Source organism: Paramormyrops kingsleyae, chromosome 5 (genome assembly GCF_048594095.1).
Source record: "Paramormyrops kingsleyae isolate MSU_618 chromosome 5, PKINGS_0.4, whole genome shotgun sequence".
NCBI lineage: Eukaryota > Metazoa > Chordata > Actinopteri > Osteoglossiformes > Mormyridae > Paramormyrops > Paramormyrops kingsleyae.
In genome coordinates, this window is record NC_132801.1 from 16,037,648 (window position 1) to 16,055,692 (window position 18,045).

At 38.5% G+C, this 18,045-nt stretch overlaps 1 protein-coding gene and 1 long non-coding RNA gene across 2 annotated transcripts; one reads left to right on the forward strand and one right to left on the reverse strand.

The window, feature by feature from the left end:
- The first annotated feature begins 3,089 nt into the window (after positions 1 to 3,089).
- LOC140590981 (uncharacterized) lies at positions 3,090 to 5,500 on the forward strand. Its single transcript, XR_011991866.1, has 4 exons — positions 3,090 to 3,496; positions 3,942 to 4,177; positions 4,270 to 4,454; positions 4,610 to 5,500. It is a non-coding gene; the product is annotated as an uncharacterized lncRNA (long non-coding RNA).
- Positions 5,501 to 9,078: 3,578 nt separating this feature from the next.
- LOC111845312 (uncharacterized) lies at positions 9,079 to 17,988 on the reverse strand. Its single transcript, XM_072712821.1, has 15 exons — positions 17,705 to 17,988; positions 15,993 to 16,112; positions 15,355 to 15,593; positions 15,171 to 15,263; positions 14,673 to 14,768; positions 14,512 to 14,580; positions 14,383 to 14,430; positions 14,177 to 14,302; positions 12,582 to 12,752; positions 12,229 to 12,482; positions 11,694 to 12,004; positions 11,309 to 11,487; positions 11,045 to 11,217; positions 9,879 to 10,093; positions 9,079 to 9,763 (listed from the first exon to the last, which is right to left on the reverse strand). The coding sequence occupies exons 1-15, from the start codon at positions 17,850 to 17,852 to the stop codon at positions 9,519 to 9,521; spliced, it is 2,487 nt and encodes an 828-aa protein (XP_072568922.1). The 5' UTR covers positions 17,853 to 17,988; the 3' UTR covers positions 9,079 to 9,518.
- Between the last annotated feature and the right edge of the window lie 57 nt (positions 17,989 to 18,045).

Below are 18,045 nucleotides of genomic sequence, written 5' to 3' on the forward strand. Positions count from 1 at the left end.
GTGGATTTGACTGCTCATTTACTTTGATGACAGGCTAAAGTTAAGGCTAAAACGTTCGTTCTTGGAGACAGCGGTGAGCGATTTCCTTGGAGCGGGATTAAAATTGGCCCGAGAGGGGGGCGATAATGAGCGAAGTGGCTGTGAGTGGGGGGAGCTGGAAGAGCGTACAGGTCCGTGAGCGATAAGCTCCACTTACATGCTCTGGTCAAAATTATGCATTTTGTGAATGAATGACCTGGGACGGTCATTCATTCACAAAATGCATAATTTTGGTCTGCATGGGACTGCACTGACTGCGAACAGCTGACAGCCCCTCAACACGCCACTTGTGCTATACTGTATATATCTGTGTCTATCAGCAGACCCTCTAGGTCAGAGGTCACTAACAGGCGGACCGCGGTCCGGGTCCGGACCCAGAAGCTGTCCCATACGGACACGGACCGACAGCCAAAACATTTAGTTATTATTTAAAACCTGACGGGGCGCTTTTATTTTAACCGGCGCAGCGTTTGTAGTCTTTTCGGTAGAGGTTTAGCAGTAGAACCGCCGTTTCCCACGCCAATGAACGTCGAACGCCTTTGAACGCCAAGCAAGACGTATAGTTCGGCGTATGCAGCCTTTGTCTGCGCTAATGTGCCTTTCGTGTTAATAGCAGCAGCGAAGCTAACACCCGCAAACAAAAAGCGTAATGTTCCTAACAGTGTGGCTGCGCTCTCCTGAAATCGTAAAGCTGGAAAGTTTTCAAATACAATATATACACGTTGGATAAATAGACGTAGTTTATCGTTGATTTCATGTTCGTTGAAGTTTCTGCATTTTAACATATGTATAAAGTAATGTTATCTGTTATATAAATATACTCATGTGAAACAAAAAATGTACGTTTTCAGGGTTGCCAAATCTCAAGCATCTGGCATGACACTCACGCTTTCAGACTCATGCTGGAAATCTTACGGCAAATCTATATTATTCCATTATAAAACCTAAAATTAACTACGTCAAAGGTGTATTTACACGGTTAAATACAAAAGCAGACTATTTACAAGGTAAGAACTGTTACATGTGAGCAGACATCTCGAATTGTAAATCTCACTCCAGCCAGCTGGCCGAAGTTCTATGTCACGTGACAATAAATATTGTCAAAACGTTTTTGAATTGTACTGAATTAATTTGATTGACAGTCAGGTACTGATTACATACAATGTTGATGCAACTAATAGGCTACTTAAATATATATCATACTATTAAATAGTTAGACATTATGATCTTCCGGACCTTTGCTTCAAGAATTTTTCTCTAACTGGACCTCTATAAATTTTAGTTGAATACTCCTGCTCTAGGTGACCAAATCAAAAATGAAACTGGAGCAAAACTAGTAAATCCAGCTAATACTGATTTAATTCCACTGGAGTCTGTATTTGTGCTGAACAGTGCAGATCAGCTAAACGTATCATGCTGATCACTTTCTGTTCTGCTGCATTAACAGCAAAAACTATATAGGCTATTCAGCAACGTGAAACAAAGAACGTTTTATATTTTACCGTGCAAGTTATTAGCTTTCTATTAAAACGTATGTAGTTATTAATTTATTTGTAATAAGGAGTTTATAGAGAACTGTCATAGCGACAGAATGGATGACATCAATTATTTAGCTGGCTTATATTTTTATATATTTTTACCGGATGTACGTCGCACCGCCATTCTAGATATCTGAAATGACGACGACAGGGAAACATACTGGCGGAATACACGTCATTTTTCCTAGTAAGAATTCAATTTCGGATATCCAGAATGTTAATTCTAGATATCTAAAATGTAATTGCGGATATCTGAAATTGAAAGCCCAATAGACATGAACGGCAAAAGTGACGTAATTTCTCCTAGGAAGAATGACATTGTGGATATCTGAAATGACAATTGTGGATAGGGAGAATGTCATTGTGGATATCTGAAATGCTCTTTTTGACTAGGAAGAACTGAATTACGGATATCTCCAATACATATCCAGTCTAGCGATTAAATGTCAAAACGGCCACTTATACTACGTAAAGATTTAAAGATATCTTAAATGGAATTTTGACTAGGAGAAATAAAGTTTTAGATATCTTGAAATACATTTTCTACTAGTAAGAATGTAATTGTGGATATCTGCAACTGCCATTCTGACTAGTAAGAATATAATTTTGACTAGGAGAAATGATATTCTGTATATCTAAAATGTAATTGTGGATAGTAAATGGATCGTTTTTATGTTAAAACGGCGTCTTATCTACTCTTCAACAGATATCCACAATACAATTGTAGATATCTAAAATTGCATTGTTCCTAGGCGTAATTCTAATTGTAGATATCTGCAATTGCATTTTTACTAGTCATAATATGAATTGTGGATATCTGTAATAACATTTTTACTATTCACAGTGTATTTTTGGATATTCGAAATTACATAATATATATCTGGAATGTTTTTTTTTCCTTTCGGATATCTGAAATTAAAATTATGACTAGTAACAATTGGATTGTAGATATCTGAAATGGGAGTTTTTCCTAGTAAGAATTCAATTTCGGATATCCAGAATGTTAATTCTAGATATCTGAAATGTAATTGTGGATATCTGAAATTGAAAGCCCAATAGACATGAATGGCAAAAGTGACGTAGTTTCTCCTAGGAAGAATGACGTTGTGGATATCTGAAATGACAATTGTGGATAGGAAGAATGTCATTGTGGATATCTGAAATGCTCTTTTTGACTAGGAAGAATTGAATTACGGATATCTGCAATGCGTATCCAGTCTAGCGATTAAATGTCAAAACGGCCACTTATACTTTGTAAAGATTTAAAGATATCTTAAATAGCATTATGACTAGGAGAAATAAAGTTTTAGATATCTTGAAATACATTTTCTACTAGTAAGAATGCAATTGTGGATATCTGTAATTGCCATTCTGACTAGTACGAATATAATTTTGACTAGGAGAAATTATATTATGTATATCTAAAATGTAATTACGGATAGGAGTGTGACTTGATTAAATGTTAAAACGGCTTGCCATACACTGAGGATAAAGAGGAGAACATTTCTATGTGACAAAAGCATTGCCATAATTGACAAAAGTCATAATTTGCTAATATAAATCAAACATCGAATAGCAGCAGGGGCGGGATGAAAAGATGAAACAGGGTGCTACATCCTGTCTGAAGCATTACATGCTAGCAGTCCAAGATAAGAAAACATTCATGGCTTTGGCGGTAATACAAAAAATTACAAGAAAATGCCACGAAATTGAAAGAGCCCTTAGTCAGGGAATTTGTGGAGAGAGAGAACGTCGTTCAGTTGACAGCTGTGGCAGAAATCTTGAGAGAATTGAACATTTATTATCTCCAGACACAAAAAATGAACTGAGTAGCAGTTTGGATGAACTAAAAATTATAATGGCTGCTAATTTCCAGGCAGACGAAGATCGAAGTTTCTCTGTAATGCGCATCAGTTCAGGTGAGTTCGTGTATCACGGCATTCATACAATGTAGATTACATGCATGTACATTTTTTTTAATAATTAGCGGATTTTTTTCTGCTCAAGGAGTAGCAGTTAATAGGCTACAATGTACTGGGTAAGGATATTAGCAGTCCCAGTCAGAGCATGTGAGCGGAGCCTGGCGATGAGAATTTCAGCTCCTCGGTCACGGAGCCGTACGCTCCCCCAGCTCACAGGAACTGCAATTAAGTCGCTCCGCTCATTACCGCTCCCCGAACTTTTAGTTCAGTGTAAAATTTATATATATATATATTAGAAAATGGTATTAGAAAATTATGACTGTATACTGATAAACACTGCAAATAAATAACAGATAAACAACTGTTGATTAAAATGTTTTTATTGTTAACTGAAGAATCATATATACAAACAGTTACTGTTCTCCCTTTAATTTTTTTGTAGGAAGAAGAGGCAGACCAGCCATTGATGTTACCAGAGAACATATCGAATTTCTTCTGAAGCAAGGACATACAATGAAAAGAATGGCCAAAATACTGGGATGCTCTACATCATTTCTTTACAAGAGATCAAAATCGATGGGTATACCTGTGAGAAGTAGGCTGTCTGCAATAGATGACAGTGAACTGGAACAGCAAGTGAGGCGACTTCAGGACCAATATCCAAATTCTGGGAATGAGGTAATTGGTAGTCTTCGTCTATTTTATTTACATTTGTGTGTCATTGTTTTGTAAGTTCATGGTCATTTTAACTTTCCAAAAATCTGTTTCAGATGATGAGAGCCCTCTTGCGTGCACAGGGAGTGACTGTTACACGGTCCAGGGTGCGTGAGACGTTGACAAGGATAAATCCAACTGCCGCTGCAAGGAGATGGAGCCAGACAGTTGCAAGACGGGTTTATCATGCACCATACCCCAACAGTTTGTGGCACATTGATGGGAACATGCGCCTTATAAGGTTAATTATCAGACTTGTCATATTTTGAATATTTATAAAACAATAACTTGAAGTTAAAATTTGAAGTTTACAGCTACTTTGTTTCCAAACTACGGTCCATATTATATTTGCATGATTTCCCAGGAATAATTTTATTTTTTACCCACCCTTTCTAGGTGGGGCTTTGTTATTCATGGTGCCATTGATGGACATTCCCGTCTCATTACTTACCTGAACTGCAGCACAGACAATCGTGCCATAACAGTGCTGTCACAGTTTTTGAAAGCAACGTGCCTCTATGGACTACCCTCGAGAGTCAGATCTGACCATGGTGGTGAAAACTTGCTTGTGGCTTTATTCATGAATCTAGTGCAAGGACTTCAACACAGGAGTTTTATAACAGGAGAGTCAGTGCACAATCAAAGGATAGAACGCCTTTGGCGTGATGTATTTTTGCATGTGTTGCAGCACTTTTACCTTACATTCTACTCCTTAGAGGATTCAGAGGTTCTAAACCCTGCTAATGATGTCCATGTACTTTCACTGCATATTGTTTATCTTCCTGAGATTCAAAACAGGCTAGAGTACTTTAGAGAGGCCTGGAATCACCATGCATTGAGAACAGAAAATAATCGCACACCAACTCAACTCTGGACAGAGGGCATGCTCACAAACATTGCAACAGACAACACAGCTATCAACAATGTGTTTGGGGAAAATCCCTACAGTGACCAAAATGTTGATGCCATCCTAGCTCAGCATGGAATTCAGACACTGCCTACATTTGATGAAGAAGAGTTCCCAGCTGTAACTGTAGAGCCACCTCAACTCCTCACTCAGCAACAACAGGCTTTTGTGTATAATGCAGTGCAACACATTTCTGATCTGAAGATAAAATATCAGGCTTGCTGTACTGCAATTAGCAGTATTCTACAAACTCAGGTATGAGCTAGTCATACAATGCCCAGGACAAAATCTCATTTATTGCATATTATCAACATGTAATTTGTTACCATTGTAATCTGAAATAGACAAGCTGATTTTTGAACCCTAAAACTTTTCAATAATGTGACTGTTATGGTTTATGTTAATTATTTGGTATAATGTCATATTATCACTTTGTGCTAAACTTGATTCTACATGTATTAATAAAACAAGACATGATTTTTCTTGAGCAAGATATCATTACCATGATGACCAGTTGCGGACATGCCAAGCAGGGAAGCACAGGAGTCCAGAATACAAGAAAACATGGGGTTTATTCACTGAAACAACAGGACGAGGTACAACACAGTAAAGACTTCAATGACAAAACTAGGGAAACATACTCAAATGCAGACTGAAATACACAGGACTCAATGGAAATAACAGGAAACAGCTGATAGCAATCGGTGTGATGGCCCAAGCGAGACTACCATCAAACCCATGGGGTAGGCCACAAAAGACAGGAGTACAGCAGACAGGACTCCAAAAATATATTTCTTTTATTACAAACAACAAAATTTCATGCCTCCTTGTAAAACCCAACACACAAAAAGGGGGGAAAGTGGAGAAGAAGAGGGATGTATCTGCACACTTTACCACCTCCAACTTCGGGCAGCCCTCCCTATATAATAATGTCCAGCACCATCACAACCCCAAAAGGGGAAGGGTGAGGAACACAGTTTACCATACATTAAACAAACACGACCCATCACCTCTTAACTTTTTTTTTCCTTTACAGAATAATCCACATAGTTTACATCACTACCAACATTCACCATTTTTATTTTACCTCGTAATCCCCGGTCATCACACCAAACAAAATACCCCCTTCCAACCTGTACCATATCGAAACGTCCAATTACTTGGTACCCCATAAAACATCCACATTTTGCCATGGGACTCCTTTGCTGGTTGCACCTCCCCTGGTAAGTTAGATGAACAGGTTAGTTCTGCAGATGTTTTCCAATTCAATCTATGCATCTAACTAATCAATAAACCATGTTATACCAAGTACCATGATGTCACTTAAGTGTTACTATGGGTCCACCTTAGCAGCACCTTTTCTTCCAGGTGTAGGATCACACGTGCACAAATAACAGAGCTTAAATTCCAGGTGGCCTGAGACAAGGCCTAGCCTGGTATGAAAGGTACTCGCTGGCCTATGCACAGAAGGGGGGTTAGTGACCCCACACACATAAACACACTTAAACACACACACACACAGATAACAAGGGAGGCCAGCACTCCAACTTTTATTGCCCAAAGATTTAGCAGACAGCAGAGTGGACCTCAAGGACAGGGGTCCCTCGACTTGGCACACAACCCTCTCCCCAGACATCCTGCCTTACATACCACTCACCCAACAGACCAACACCCTAAAAGAGAGTTTATTTTAAGTTTGGCTTTTGTATACCCTGTATATTTCTTTGCTTATGATTGCTAGCTCTCAATATACAGGTTATGTTTGTATGTGTCCTTAGACAATATTAATGTTTTGTGTGCCACCCTTACAACCATGTTCACAGAGTATCACCTATTTTACGCCTTTGCACTTGAACACTTACATTTTAATAAATATATAGGTATAGCTACCACTGCATATTGTTCTCATGATTATACCAGAAGAATCTTGAAGATTGAATAGTCTAACCAGGTATCTTAGTGTGTCCTAACTTTTGGAGATTCTTCTTTCTTTGTTTAACAAACCCCCCCTTCCCTTCCACATTCCTCTGTGGCACTTATCTGATCATTGTGTTAGCATTTCTTTACTTGCTATTCTGCATTAAAGGAACTGAATTAAGGTGTACATTACCCATTCTGGGGAGAAGATCAATTGGGATAAGCCACACCCACCAAAATATGTTGTTCCCAAATGTGCAACTTAAATTGGTATTACCACAAACTAACGGCCACGCCTATCTAAGGTAAGATGGGCTGTTTGAATGTGAATATGTAATGTGATGTCTGTACAAAGTGTAACATATCTTGAGATGCAACCCAAAACACCTGTATCATTTACTGATGTGAGTCAGTAACATACAGGATATAAGTAATTGTTAATTAATTAATACAGATGGTATGAGGTGTGAACCGCTAGGCTGGTATGGCATGTTTGGTATCAAACTGATGGAAAATCACTCCTCATTCCAAATCTGGTTACCATGAAAGTGTATGGATCAAAAGTTACGACAGCTTAATGAAAATCATCAGTAAAGGGGAATAAGTCTGGTGATAAATTCCAAATGGATTGCCACAGACATCCCCTCTGAAAGCCCGCCAAATGGATGGTCAGCCATTGGTTCAGGTTTCGAATTCCTGGTCATCCCTATTCATGAACTTTAGACTATAAAAACTGGCACCTCAGAACAAAGCCAGGGGGAGTAGCAGAGAAAACATCAGCCCGAAGTGAGAGACAGAAGAACATCAGCCCAGGAGAAGAGAAGCCCGCAAGAAGCCCTCCTGAAGCCTGCCGGTGAAGGTTGCTTCCAAGACAAAGCCATTCACCTTAAAGCTTCACAAGGAGAGAGAATCCAAGGAGCTCCACTCCAACAACCGCTCCAAACACCATGCCTTCCTGAGTGCCATCATCCCGTCAGCCCATCAGCCTCTGCAACCAACTGCCAAGACCCCCCCTCCCCACTCTGCTACCAAGTAAACCAACTTCCTCTTATTCTAACAACCTAAGTTGTTAGAATGTTCTGTTAACTTGCTATATGACTTTAGTCGTGTTTCCACAAACTGAGCTTGCTTTGCAGAACAGTATTTCCCTTTCAAGGTTACTCATTTAAATCCAGACATTGCATTTCCATAATTACATTGTTTGTTTCTATTCTGTTATTTCGTGTTTGTACTTGTGTTAAGTGTAATGTCTGTCTTATGTTAGTATAGTGTTAGCTAAGAATAAATGCATGTCTTTTACACAACTTCAGCTTCCGTTCATTAAGTGCTCACAATAGTGCCTGCCTCTGTGCTACAAGCTCTGAAACCTCAAACTCACCTGAAATATCGCAAGACTCACTCTCATCGGCCGGGAGGGGAGCTTCGCTACCGATCGTTTACCTGTCATTACCTGGTGATGCAGCTCGCTGGACAAGCCTTCTAACCCAGGTTACTAAGCGATATTGGTAATTAGTGAATCCCATTTAAGTCTCACATTAACAGACTTCCGGGGATACTGCAATTGAGTATGGAGGAGCCGACCATTCGGCATAACAATTGGTTGATAATCAGTATTAAATAATAATTAATTAAAGTGTAATTCATTTCAAAACATATTGATGGAGATATTAAAATTTACCTGAGCTAATAATTCCTACACAGAACTGCACGACAGCTTGGGGCAAGCATTTTGCCCGGTCGATCAGGGCTGTCACAATCGGGATTTCACACACTGTTAATGAGGGGGCGTGGCACACAGGAGGCTCGGACGATCAGTGCGTGACAATTACAACTGTAAAGATCTCTTTTTTTGTCTTAATTTCACATTTATTTATTCTTTCATTTAGTACTCTGAATGTTCCATGAATTGACAATGACAACAAATGAAAAGACACAAAGAATTGCTTTTTAACTTTTATTTCTTTCATGTCAGTCTCTGGAAGGATGATAAAACCAAATGAACTTAGGATATGCAAGAATATATCAAGAAAGCCTTTCCCTATCATTCTGTTCCAACCAATTTACTGTTGATGTATCTAATTTGGGTAATTTAAGTAAAAAAATTTACTTAAATTTTCTCTCTAAAACTATGAATTCAATGACTTTCCCACTAACATGTTTTGTTCAGTCAACTTAAGTTACTTAGAGCAACCTTCAATCCATGAGAAGTGAACATAGTAATGCAACTACGGATAATTTTCAAAACACATAACTGCAGTTTGTCTGCAATCTTATGCAGTAATCTATAAAATTACTCAACCAATAAAAAATCTGAACCAACATTGTTAGAGAAACACCACTAACAAAACACATGAACATATGCTAAAATGTTTTTTTAGGACTAGGAAATGCATCAATGGTGGCAAAAATGGTGGTTAACACTTTAACTCTGACGGCCCTGTTCATATATGTGTATTTTTCTTGTTTGGCATTCATAACAAATTATGCAACTCCAAAAGTTGGAGCTTGCAAAATTCCCTCTGTCATGTATTTCTTGAAAGTGTCATAGGAAGAGTGAATCGGCAGGTGGAGTACCAGAAGACAAGTATTTGCTTCTGGGAAGATTTTGCTGTCCTCATGGAGAAACTTTATTTGTGGCTGATGGGGAAATCCAAGTGGAGGCACTGCTGAGGCTCCTGAGATAAATTCCAAGACAGTCTCAAGAGTGATAGGGCCAGCTTCTTCTTCTGTTGGACACCAAGTAAAGAGTAATTATCTGACATGTTGGATTTTAATTCCTCAATTACGTGACTTAGTACTTAGGAATAATCTTTTTTAATGACAAGAATACAAAATACAAACCCTCAATGTCAATCAACCAGTCTCTCCAGAAGCATATTGTCTGGTTTTCTTGAGCTCTTCTATTGCTGCCCAGCCTGAAGAAGTCCACTGTGAAAAGACTGTTCAGATCCTTGGCCTGAAGTGGTTTTTCTTCACAAACAAACATCTCATGGAAAATAGAAGGGTATCTCTGGAGCTGATCAAGTAATCCAAGAGTCTTGAAGCCTTCAGCAAACCTGCAAGAGGGAGCCATGAAGGAATTTAGATTGATTGATTTTATTTAACAGACTCTGGTCCATAGATACATACATAGGAAAGGATAAATAAAAGGAAAACAGAATATAGAAACAGAAATATTAAAAATCAAGTGACATACAGACATCTCAGCCAGTACAACCGCAGTCTGGATGCATAACAAGAGTGAAAGTGAGTAAATGTCATAGTAATATCACTAATACATTTTCTGATGGTTTATATGGATATTGTGCAATCATGGTGATTATTGAGAGTATGATCACACAAATACAGTCAGTGATAGTCATAGTTAATATAAGGATCTGTTCACCTGCATGCTGCCGGTAAATGAGGGTGAGAGGGTCACTATATTTTTGGTTGACCCCCATTTTCTTTTGATTGCTGTGATTAGTTATATTTTTGTGCTTGTTGTAAATAGTTGATCATTTTTATTAATAAAAGTTACAAAGCAAATTTCTTTGGATCTTAGAGAACATACAATTTCATGATCAGCTGGAGACCCAACATTTGCATTTTATTGCAACCTATTATTCATTGCTTTTGAAATTTCCTTTGTGATTGTAAACTGACATATTAATTACTAATATATCCTTTGACATTCCTTCTGATAATATTGTTGTTTCTGCTGGGCAATTTTGTCCCATTAGGTACACCAGGCATGCCCTAAACCTGCCCAGCATAGCACATCTCATTTTAGATACTTATAATAATACTTATTATTATTTACCCTATGTACTTACATCAAGAGAAACAATGGCTTCAAAAAACAAGAGTTGAATAAAACCCTGTAACACGATATGAATATCACAAAATTGAAAAGTAAACATTTGTTTAGGTTTTGTGACAGATTAGATCGTGTAGGGAAACTTTAGACATGTCAACTGGCTACATGCTTTATTTACATTAATAATACAAAGCTATAACTGGCTTACTGCTCAATAGCATCCCTCATTCTTCCATTCATGAGGAACTGTAAAGCAGAGCGAACCAGGGAGTCCTTATCTTCCATTTTTGTCACATGTCTGAGGGAACCTATAATGCACAAGCTCTCAGCTGCTTCTCCAATGGCAATATTTGCCTCCTCGATTGTTTCTGCTTCTTGTATCTGGGTGAATTTAAAAAAAAGTATCGTATTGATTATATGCAAGTTTTAACGTGAATACCAAAATTAATACCTCATTATTGTTTAAACTCACTTTCATCAGCTGTTCCCGAAGTGTGTGATCATTAACATCTTCAATTTTGACAGGGGCTGTTGGTAGTCCACAAATTTGCTGGTATAGCCTGTCTGAGAAAAAATGTGGACCCACTCCTCCATGGACTACACAAACAGAAATCATTCTGGCCACCCACATATACATCTTTGCGTCCAAGGCTGCCGTAAATGAAGAGGCAAAGTAAACAATTACAGTTAGTGCACCCATCCACCGTTTAAAAGTATTTACCAAACTTACCTACTTAGCAAACAAAGACATTTGTAGCAGGAGTGGCACAGTCATGCAGATTAAACTTAATTACACATACACTCAAATGTGTAGAAAACCTGACATACATAATGACAAACGTTAATAGCTTTCTAACCTTCCGTGCTCAGTGCCAGTTGGCGGTCCTTTTCATGGCCCTCAAAGATATAACAACCATGGATTGCTTTCATGAGCAATCTCAGGAACTCTCTTGTGGGCCCACCTTCATCCACCGACCCCTCTGCATTCATGTCCTCATCAACAAAGACAACATCAAGTTTTGCTTCTGGGTTGAAGCGCCGACGCTTAAATGCTTGCAGGCTGCATTGTAAAATGTTGCTCCTGCAAACATTTATTTGATTGCTGGTCGGACACAAACTGAAGTCCACCCCATTGATCAATTTGATCAAGATGGTCTGTAGATTAACTCTGTAAGTAGCAAAAAGATAAAAGAGTGAAGACTTTTTCAATTCGGTATGAGCTCAATGTACAGTTCACATAATTTTTATTTATTATTTTCTTTTTTATAATTTTGAAGGTAGAATTGGACTGAATGCTATAATATCTATCAGCTGTTGTTGATACTCCAAATAGTCTTCATCCGCATTTTTAAAATTTGTAATGTACACTAAGTGAAATACTTTAACACATACTCATTCACAGCCTCCTCTGGTGGAAGGGAAGACAAAAGAGTCTCGGGAGTCTGAAGGCCAGGACAGACTTCATTGTCATCATCATCATCATCAATTATAATTGGTGTGTGGGCCAATGGAGATGACTGAGCTGAGTCTACAGTAAAGAATGGTGATGGTATGGAAGTAGGAGGTACATCTGGATTTGTGAGTAGCTCACTGGAGGCCAGAGTGAGCTGCTGTTGGTCAACATTCCTCTGATGAGAAATCCAGTCCTAACAGGCCAAAAATATGAACAAAAATGATGTGAGCAATGTTTAAGAGCTAGAATTTTGTATGCTATAATATTAATTTAGACAATCAGTTATACTCACCTCAACATCCATACTAGAAAGCCAAAGGACATACAGTGTAGAATTGGTTTGATAACCCTGATCCAAAATCAAACCACCTAAAGTGCTGTTGATGGCTGTACTACAACGAGCCTCCTGCACCTTAAAAACTTCACTTGCTGCCTCATCTTGACCAACAAAGTCAAACAGAACCTATGAAAATAATATAAATGTTTTGATAAGGGCACTGTGGCTTGTTTTCATTTAAACAATTTTTCCATGTTATTCATACTGGGGTGCAAACCTATCACCTTTCTACGAAATTCTGTTTTTACTTCAAAAAGGTAACCTACGTGAATTGTGTAGGAAGAAAATGTGTGGGGGGAGGGTTATAGCACATCACCCTGTGGAGATATATTTTTCCTAGAATGGCGAAGGCATGACCCGCCCTACTCTGCTTCTGATTGGCTTAATCTGATATTCCTGCTATAACCGTAACCAATCTCATTCCTCTTGTCTAAACCTAACCAACCCAACCGACAAAGGAAACCAGTACTTGCCAATCAGAACTTGGCCACTCTGTGTCATTACACTTAAGCCTGAGCTAACGTATTCCTGTTTGCTCTATCGGGCCCTGCTTCTGCTGGATATTCCATTTCATGTATTTAAATAACTTTTAGCTGCTTCAGGCAGTTAGCTACAATGAAGCCTGCTGGGAGTCCCATAGTAAAAATATTAAATATATATGTTAGTCTATGTGTCAATCCATGCCCAAGCCAATAGAACAGATTGGTAAACTGAGCACAAGGCTCACTAAACCAGCATTAGTACTGGTTTCAATGAACTCCGAACAACAGAAAATACTGCAGGTATAAAAAACATGGCCACGACAACTCCAGTGTACAAACAGCTTAGTCAAGAATGCAATGAATTTAGCTGCACATTCCAAAAAAATGGTGCACAGCTTTTAGAGAGTTCACGGTATCGGTTACAAAGCCCCCAAATAGTAAAGACAATCATTTACAGTATTCATTAGAAAAATAATTTAACCATGGAGACAGCAATTAGTTCAAGACACCAGTAATGTTATTTAATTTTACAGTATTGTTGGAACATTTATGACTTGAAATGACCTTCATTTAAAATGCAAAGTAATCTCTAGAGTCAATAAGTTGTTTATTTCTAATAAGGAGTTGATTAAACAATTACTGCATTGTTAAACATTCAAAAGGCCTTTATTTGGAGGTTTGATAGACTATTTAATACTTAAGTAAGTATACATCACTTAAACAGAGCTCATATAGAAAAACGTAGCATGCATCACGGGAAGGGGCCAGGGTGCCACACATCAGCCACAACAGTGAGGGCTTAAATGCCCTTTTAGTTCACTGTCAGAGTGCCACAAGCACCTTTTTTCAGTGTTCTTAACTGATGTCCCCCTTACATTAGATTACATTTATTCTAAGGTTCGGTTTTCCCCTATAACCTCATGTGAAAATACACGGTATATTCATAAATTTATAGCAGATATTTTTTCTAAATGTTCAGGGGTGCATAGCCCTGGATCCCCCTATGGAGTTTGCATCTTTGTCAGCATTTTCACCCCTGATGAGTTTGCACCCCAGTAATAACATTACCTGGATAGGCTCTGATTCAGCGAATCTGCCAATACTCATGGAACCATTAGGATACTTGAACTTCAAGGATATCCCATCTGACGGTTCTTCACGATCAGCCATTCTCTGACATCGTTCTTTTATGGCCTTACATGTAGACAAAGCTGTCAGTGTTATTAACAGAGTGCAAAAAATGAAACAAAAACAGCTTTTACATATAAACTAACCCTTCTACGTCGTTCCTCGATATTCTCAAGGGCCCGTTTCCTGATTTCCTGTAATTATAATAACATACAAGCCATATAGCCAATAATTATAGAATAGAAATTAAAAACCTGACCGAAAAGAAAATATACCTTCTGTTGGTCTGCTAATAGGGACCTGCAATATTCTTCATCCTGTTGGGAGCGTAGTGTTTCTGATTCCTGAAGGAAGTACACAAAGTTAATTATAGCATTTCTAAAGTATTACAATTAAAAGTTAAAAATAAAATGCGTTTATGAAATTTTGACTTTACCTGGGTGTAAGAAACTGCTTGACATTGGCCTGCTACTGTGGTGGTCTGAGAGACGAGAGGTAGCAATGAGCTCTCTGGTACCACAAGTGGAATGGACTAAATAGTCAAATAAGATAAGATATATCATAATTATGAACATTCATACCATCAGTTTGAATAACACATTATCATTGTGATATAGCTTAAACACTTGTTTTATTGCATAATTAACAGTTAAAATGCACTATTTGTACACAAATTCCATCAAACTATGAGTCTCTTGTTGGTGTAATGTATCATTATACCTGTAACATGCTCCATTTCTATTAGTACAACAACTTGGTCATCATAAAAACAAAAAACTCAAAACCACCAGCCATATTTTACTGTTTTCTACACATTAATTTTAGAATATCTTGAGAAATATCAATGAAAATAAATGCTGTTTTTGAAATGAGATTGAGATGAAACAGATTAAAATAGAGTTTCTTAAATTGTGTGCATGTTTTCATATATTACCTGATGTGACACTACATTTTCATCAGACACCTGTGTCTGACTGGTGGAAGAAGAGAACAATGAGGCTTGGCCCATCTGAGTAGTTGATGTAATCTGTGGATACAGATGAAGGCTTTACAGTTCCACCTGTATATATCAGTAAGACTACAATGTAGCAGTGCTTTGAAATTAAATTAATCCATACCTCCATTACTTCCACATGCGGCAATATGTAGAGCCTGCTTTTTCCAACAGATATTTTAAGCTCTCTCACAGAGCCAGCCTGTAGCTTTTGAAGCTTGCGCCCCTTGCCTGCCTTTGCCAAGTCAAACCCAATCAAATTTAGACTGATTAGCGGATAACATTGGCAAATGAAATTATTTAGGTCAGGCAGTGACCAATTCAATTCTATTTTAGAATTTTCTGACTCATGTGCTGGTCTGCCTAAAAAAAAAAGAAAAATATGCACATTAGTACCTAATTTTCTACAAGAAAAAAAATACTCATTCATAGCTTACAGTCTGACTGAATATAACTTCAGGCTTGCTACTAAGTGCCTATATTGTCTGATTCCTTTGGAAACAGCTTGATGATTGATAGATATGCTTTGAATATTACAATGTCTTAGCCTATCTAGCTGCCCATTACAAGACAACCATTGATAATAGGGATCAATGTTTGATTTAATGCCATTACCCACAGAGTTATGCAATGATGATCAGCACAAACAAACGTGATTGGGTAGTACAGATGAAAAATACTGAAATACTGACAATATTGTATGAACAGGGCCAGTTTTTAAGAGTTGCTGAATTCCATTCTATATTGCAATCTAATGTTTACCTAATCCAAGACTGGAAAACTTCTGCAGATCAGCTGTAGAAGGAAGAATATCAAAATGAGGGCCAGGAAGGAGGAAGAGTCTTGCCTGCCAAACAGGGTTTGCCCGCCTCCCAAGTGTTCCTGACAAACACAAATTGGAAAAAATTAATTGTTGCTGAAACAAACAAAGCACCAGCCACACTAATTGTGTGTCTTAATAAGGGCTTTATTTTATTACTGCTGGGGGGTCATCAAGGTTTTTAAGTATCTCATAGATACTCACATAGTGCTGCCATGTGGCCTGTTTTTGGGTACTGCCAAATCTGTCAGGGTCAGCACCCGTCCACCCCAACCTTTTATGTCTCTGCCCCATTTGGCCAGCAAGTGCTGCTGACCATTCTGTCCTCCCTGTTGCCCTTTAAGTCCCTAGTGTGTTTTTGCTAGGTACCCTGGACTGCTGCATAGCTCAATGGGTTGAGTGTGTGGTATAGAGGCTATTGCCCTATTAGTCATGGGTTCGAGACTGGCTTCCCTGGTTTCGTTTATTGGGTTTCTGTTTTCTATTTTTGTTTATCCTACTTTTTGTCAGTTTAATTCAGTTTGTTTTGTGTTCTTAGGCCCTACTACTGTTAGCTCTCTGTATTATATTCTTAGTATTTTTCCTAGTACATATATAGCCAATATTTCCTAGCTTTGGTATGTCTTGGGTAGTTCACTGGTTCTGTGCTTTGTTTTATTTAATTCACCTGTCCCTTGTTTGCCTTGCCTGCCTGTTTGATTAGTGTTCTTTAGTGTAAGTTACTGTACTCCACCTGGGGCCTGTTTCACAAAGCAGGGTTACTTGCTTAGCCAGGTAACTTGCCAGATTTAAGGTAGTCTGGGATAAATGTAAGTTGATGAAAATAAGGTCTATTTAGCCCAGACTACCTTAAATCTGGCAAGTTACCTGGCTAAGCAAGAAATCCTGCTTTGTGAAACAGGCCCCTGTTGCCTGTTTTCCCTGTGCCCTGTTATTTAGGGTGACCAGATAATCCATGTCAGGGAGGACACTCTGAGCTAGGACAGGAATTGTAAATTACCATTTCAATTAAAAGGACCTGGATTTCACTTGAGCACTGAGTTCTTGCTGTGTGCTGATTGGTCAGTCTCCTATAATCATGCATGTGTCACTAATGCTAATGTGAAACAGCTGGATGAGTCTTTCAGTCAAGGAAACAAACCAGTCAAAGCACAAGAAGAGCTGAACTATTTAGCCGAGCACAGGAGCCTTTCAATTTGAAAGTAGTTTGTAAAACCCGAAGTAGCTCAAAGTGTCCTCCCTGACATGGATTATCTGGTCACCCTACTGTTATTGATTTCTTGTCTATGTTGTATACCTTGCCCCTCTCCTTAGGGCAGTTGCTTTTTGGTATTTAAGTGCCTGCCTGCCTTAAACCTTGTGTTCTTTCGGCGCCGTAAGTGGATCATCTGGGTTTTTTTTTTTTGCCTGCACAATGCCCCGTCGCCATGACAGATCAGAATCTTAACAAATTTATCTGAAAGTAATAATATGGAGTAAGTTATAGGTGCTACGGTGCAGCAATCACATGCGCATTTTCTTCAGGAAATGCACTTGCATGGTTAAGTTTCGAATCTTTTCATAGTCAAGTAACCCACAAAAAGGACAGAGCAGTGAAGAACGCTTAGCATTGTCCATGCTTGTCCATAGTGCTAAAGCAATCATGCATACTTACTTTGAGTCACTGGACGACGTCGGAAAAGTCGCCTTGTAGTAGAAAGTAAATCTTCCGGACTTCGGGATGCAAGTTCCTGCCTTGCACGAGAAGCAGCATTAAACAGTCGATTAAAAGTTGAGGTTCTGTCCATGTCTCTTTCTCCCATTCTTTTCTGAATCCCGCCAAAGCGTTTTGTGACTGTACACGTCAGAACACTGCATCACTACGTTCATTATACATCAATTAGCAATTATCCATTATGGCAAGCGGCTATGGCATATGGCAAGCCGTTTTAACATTTAATCGCTAGACTGGATATGTATTGCAGATATCCGTAATTCAATTCTTCCTAGTCAAAA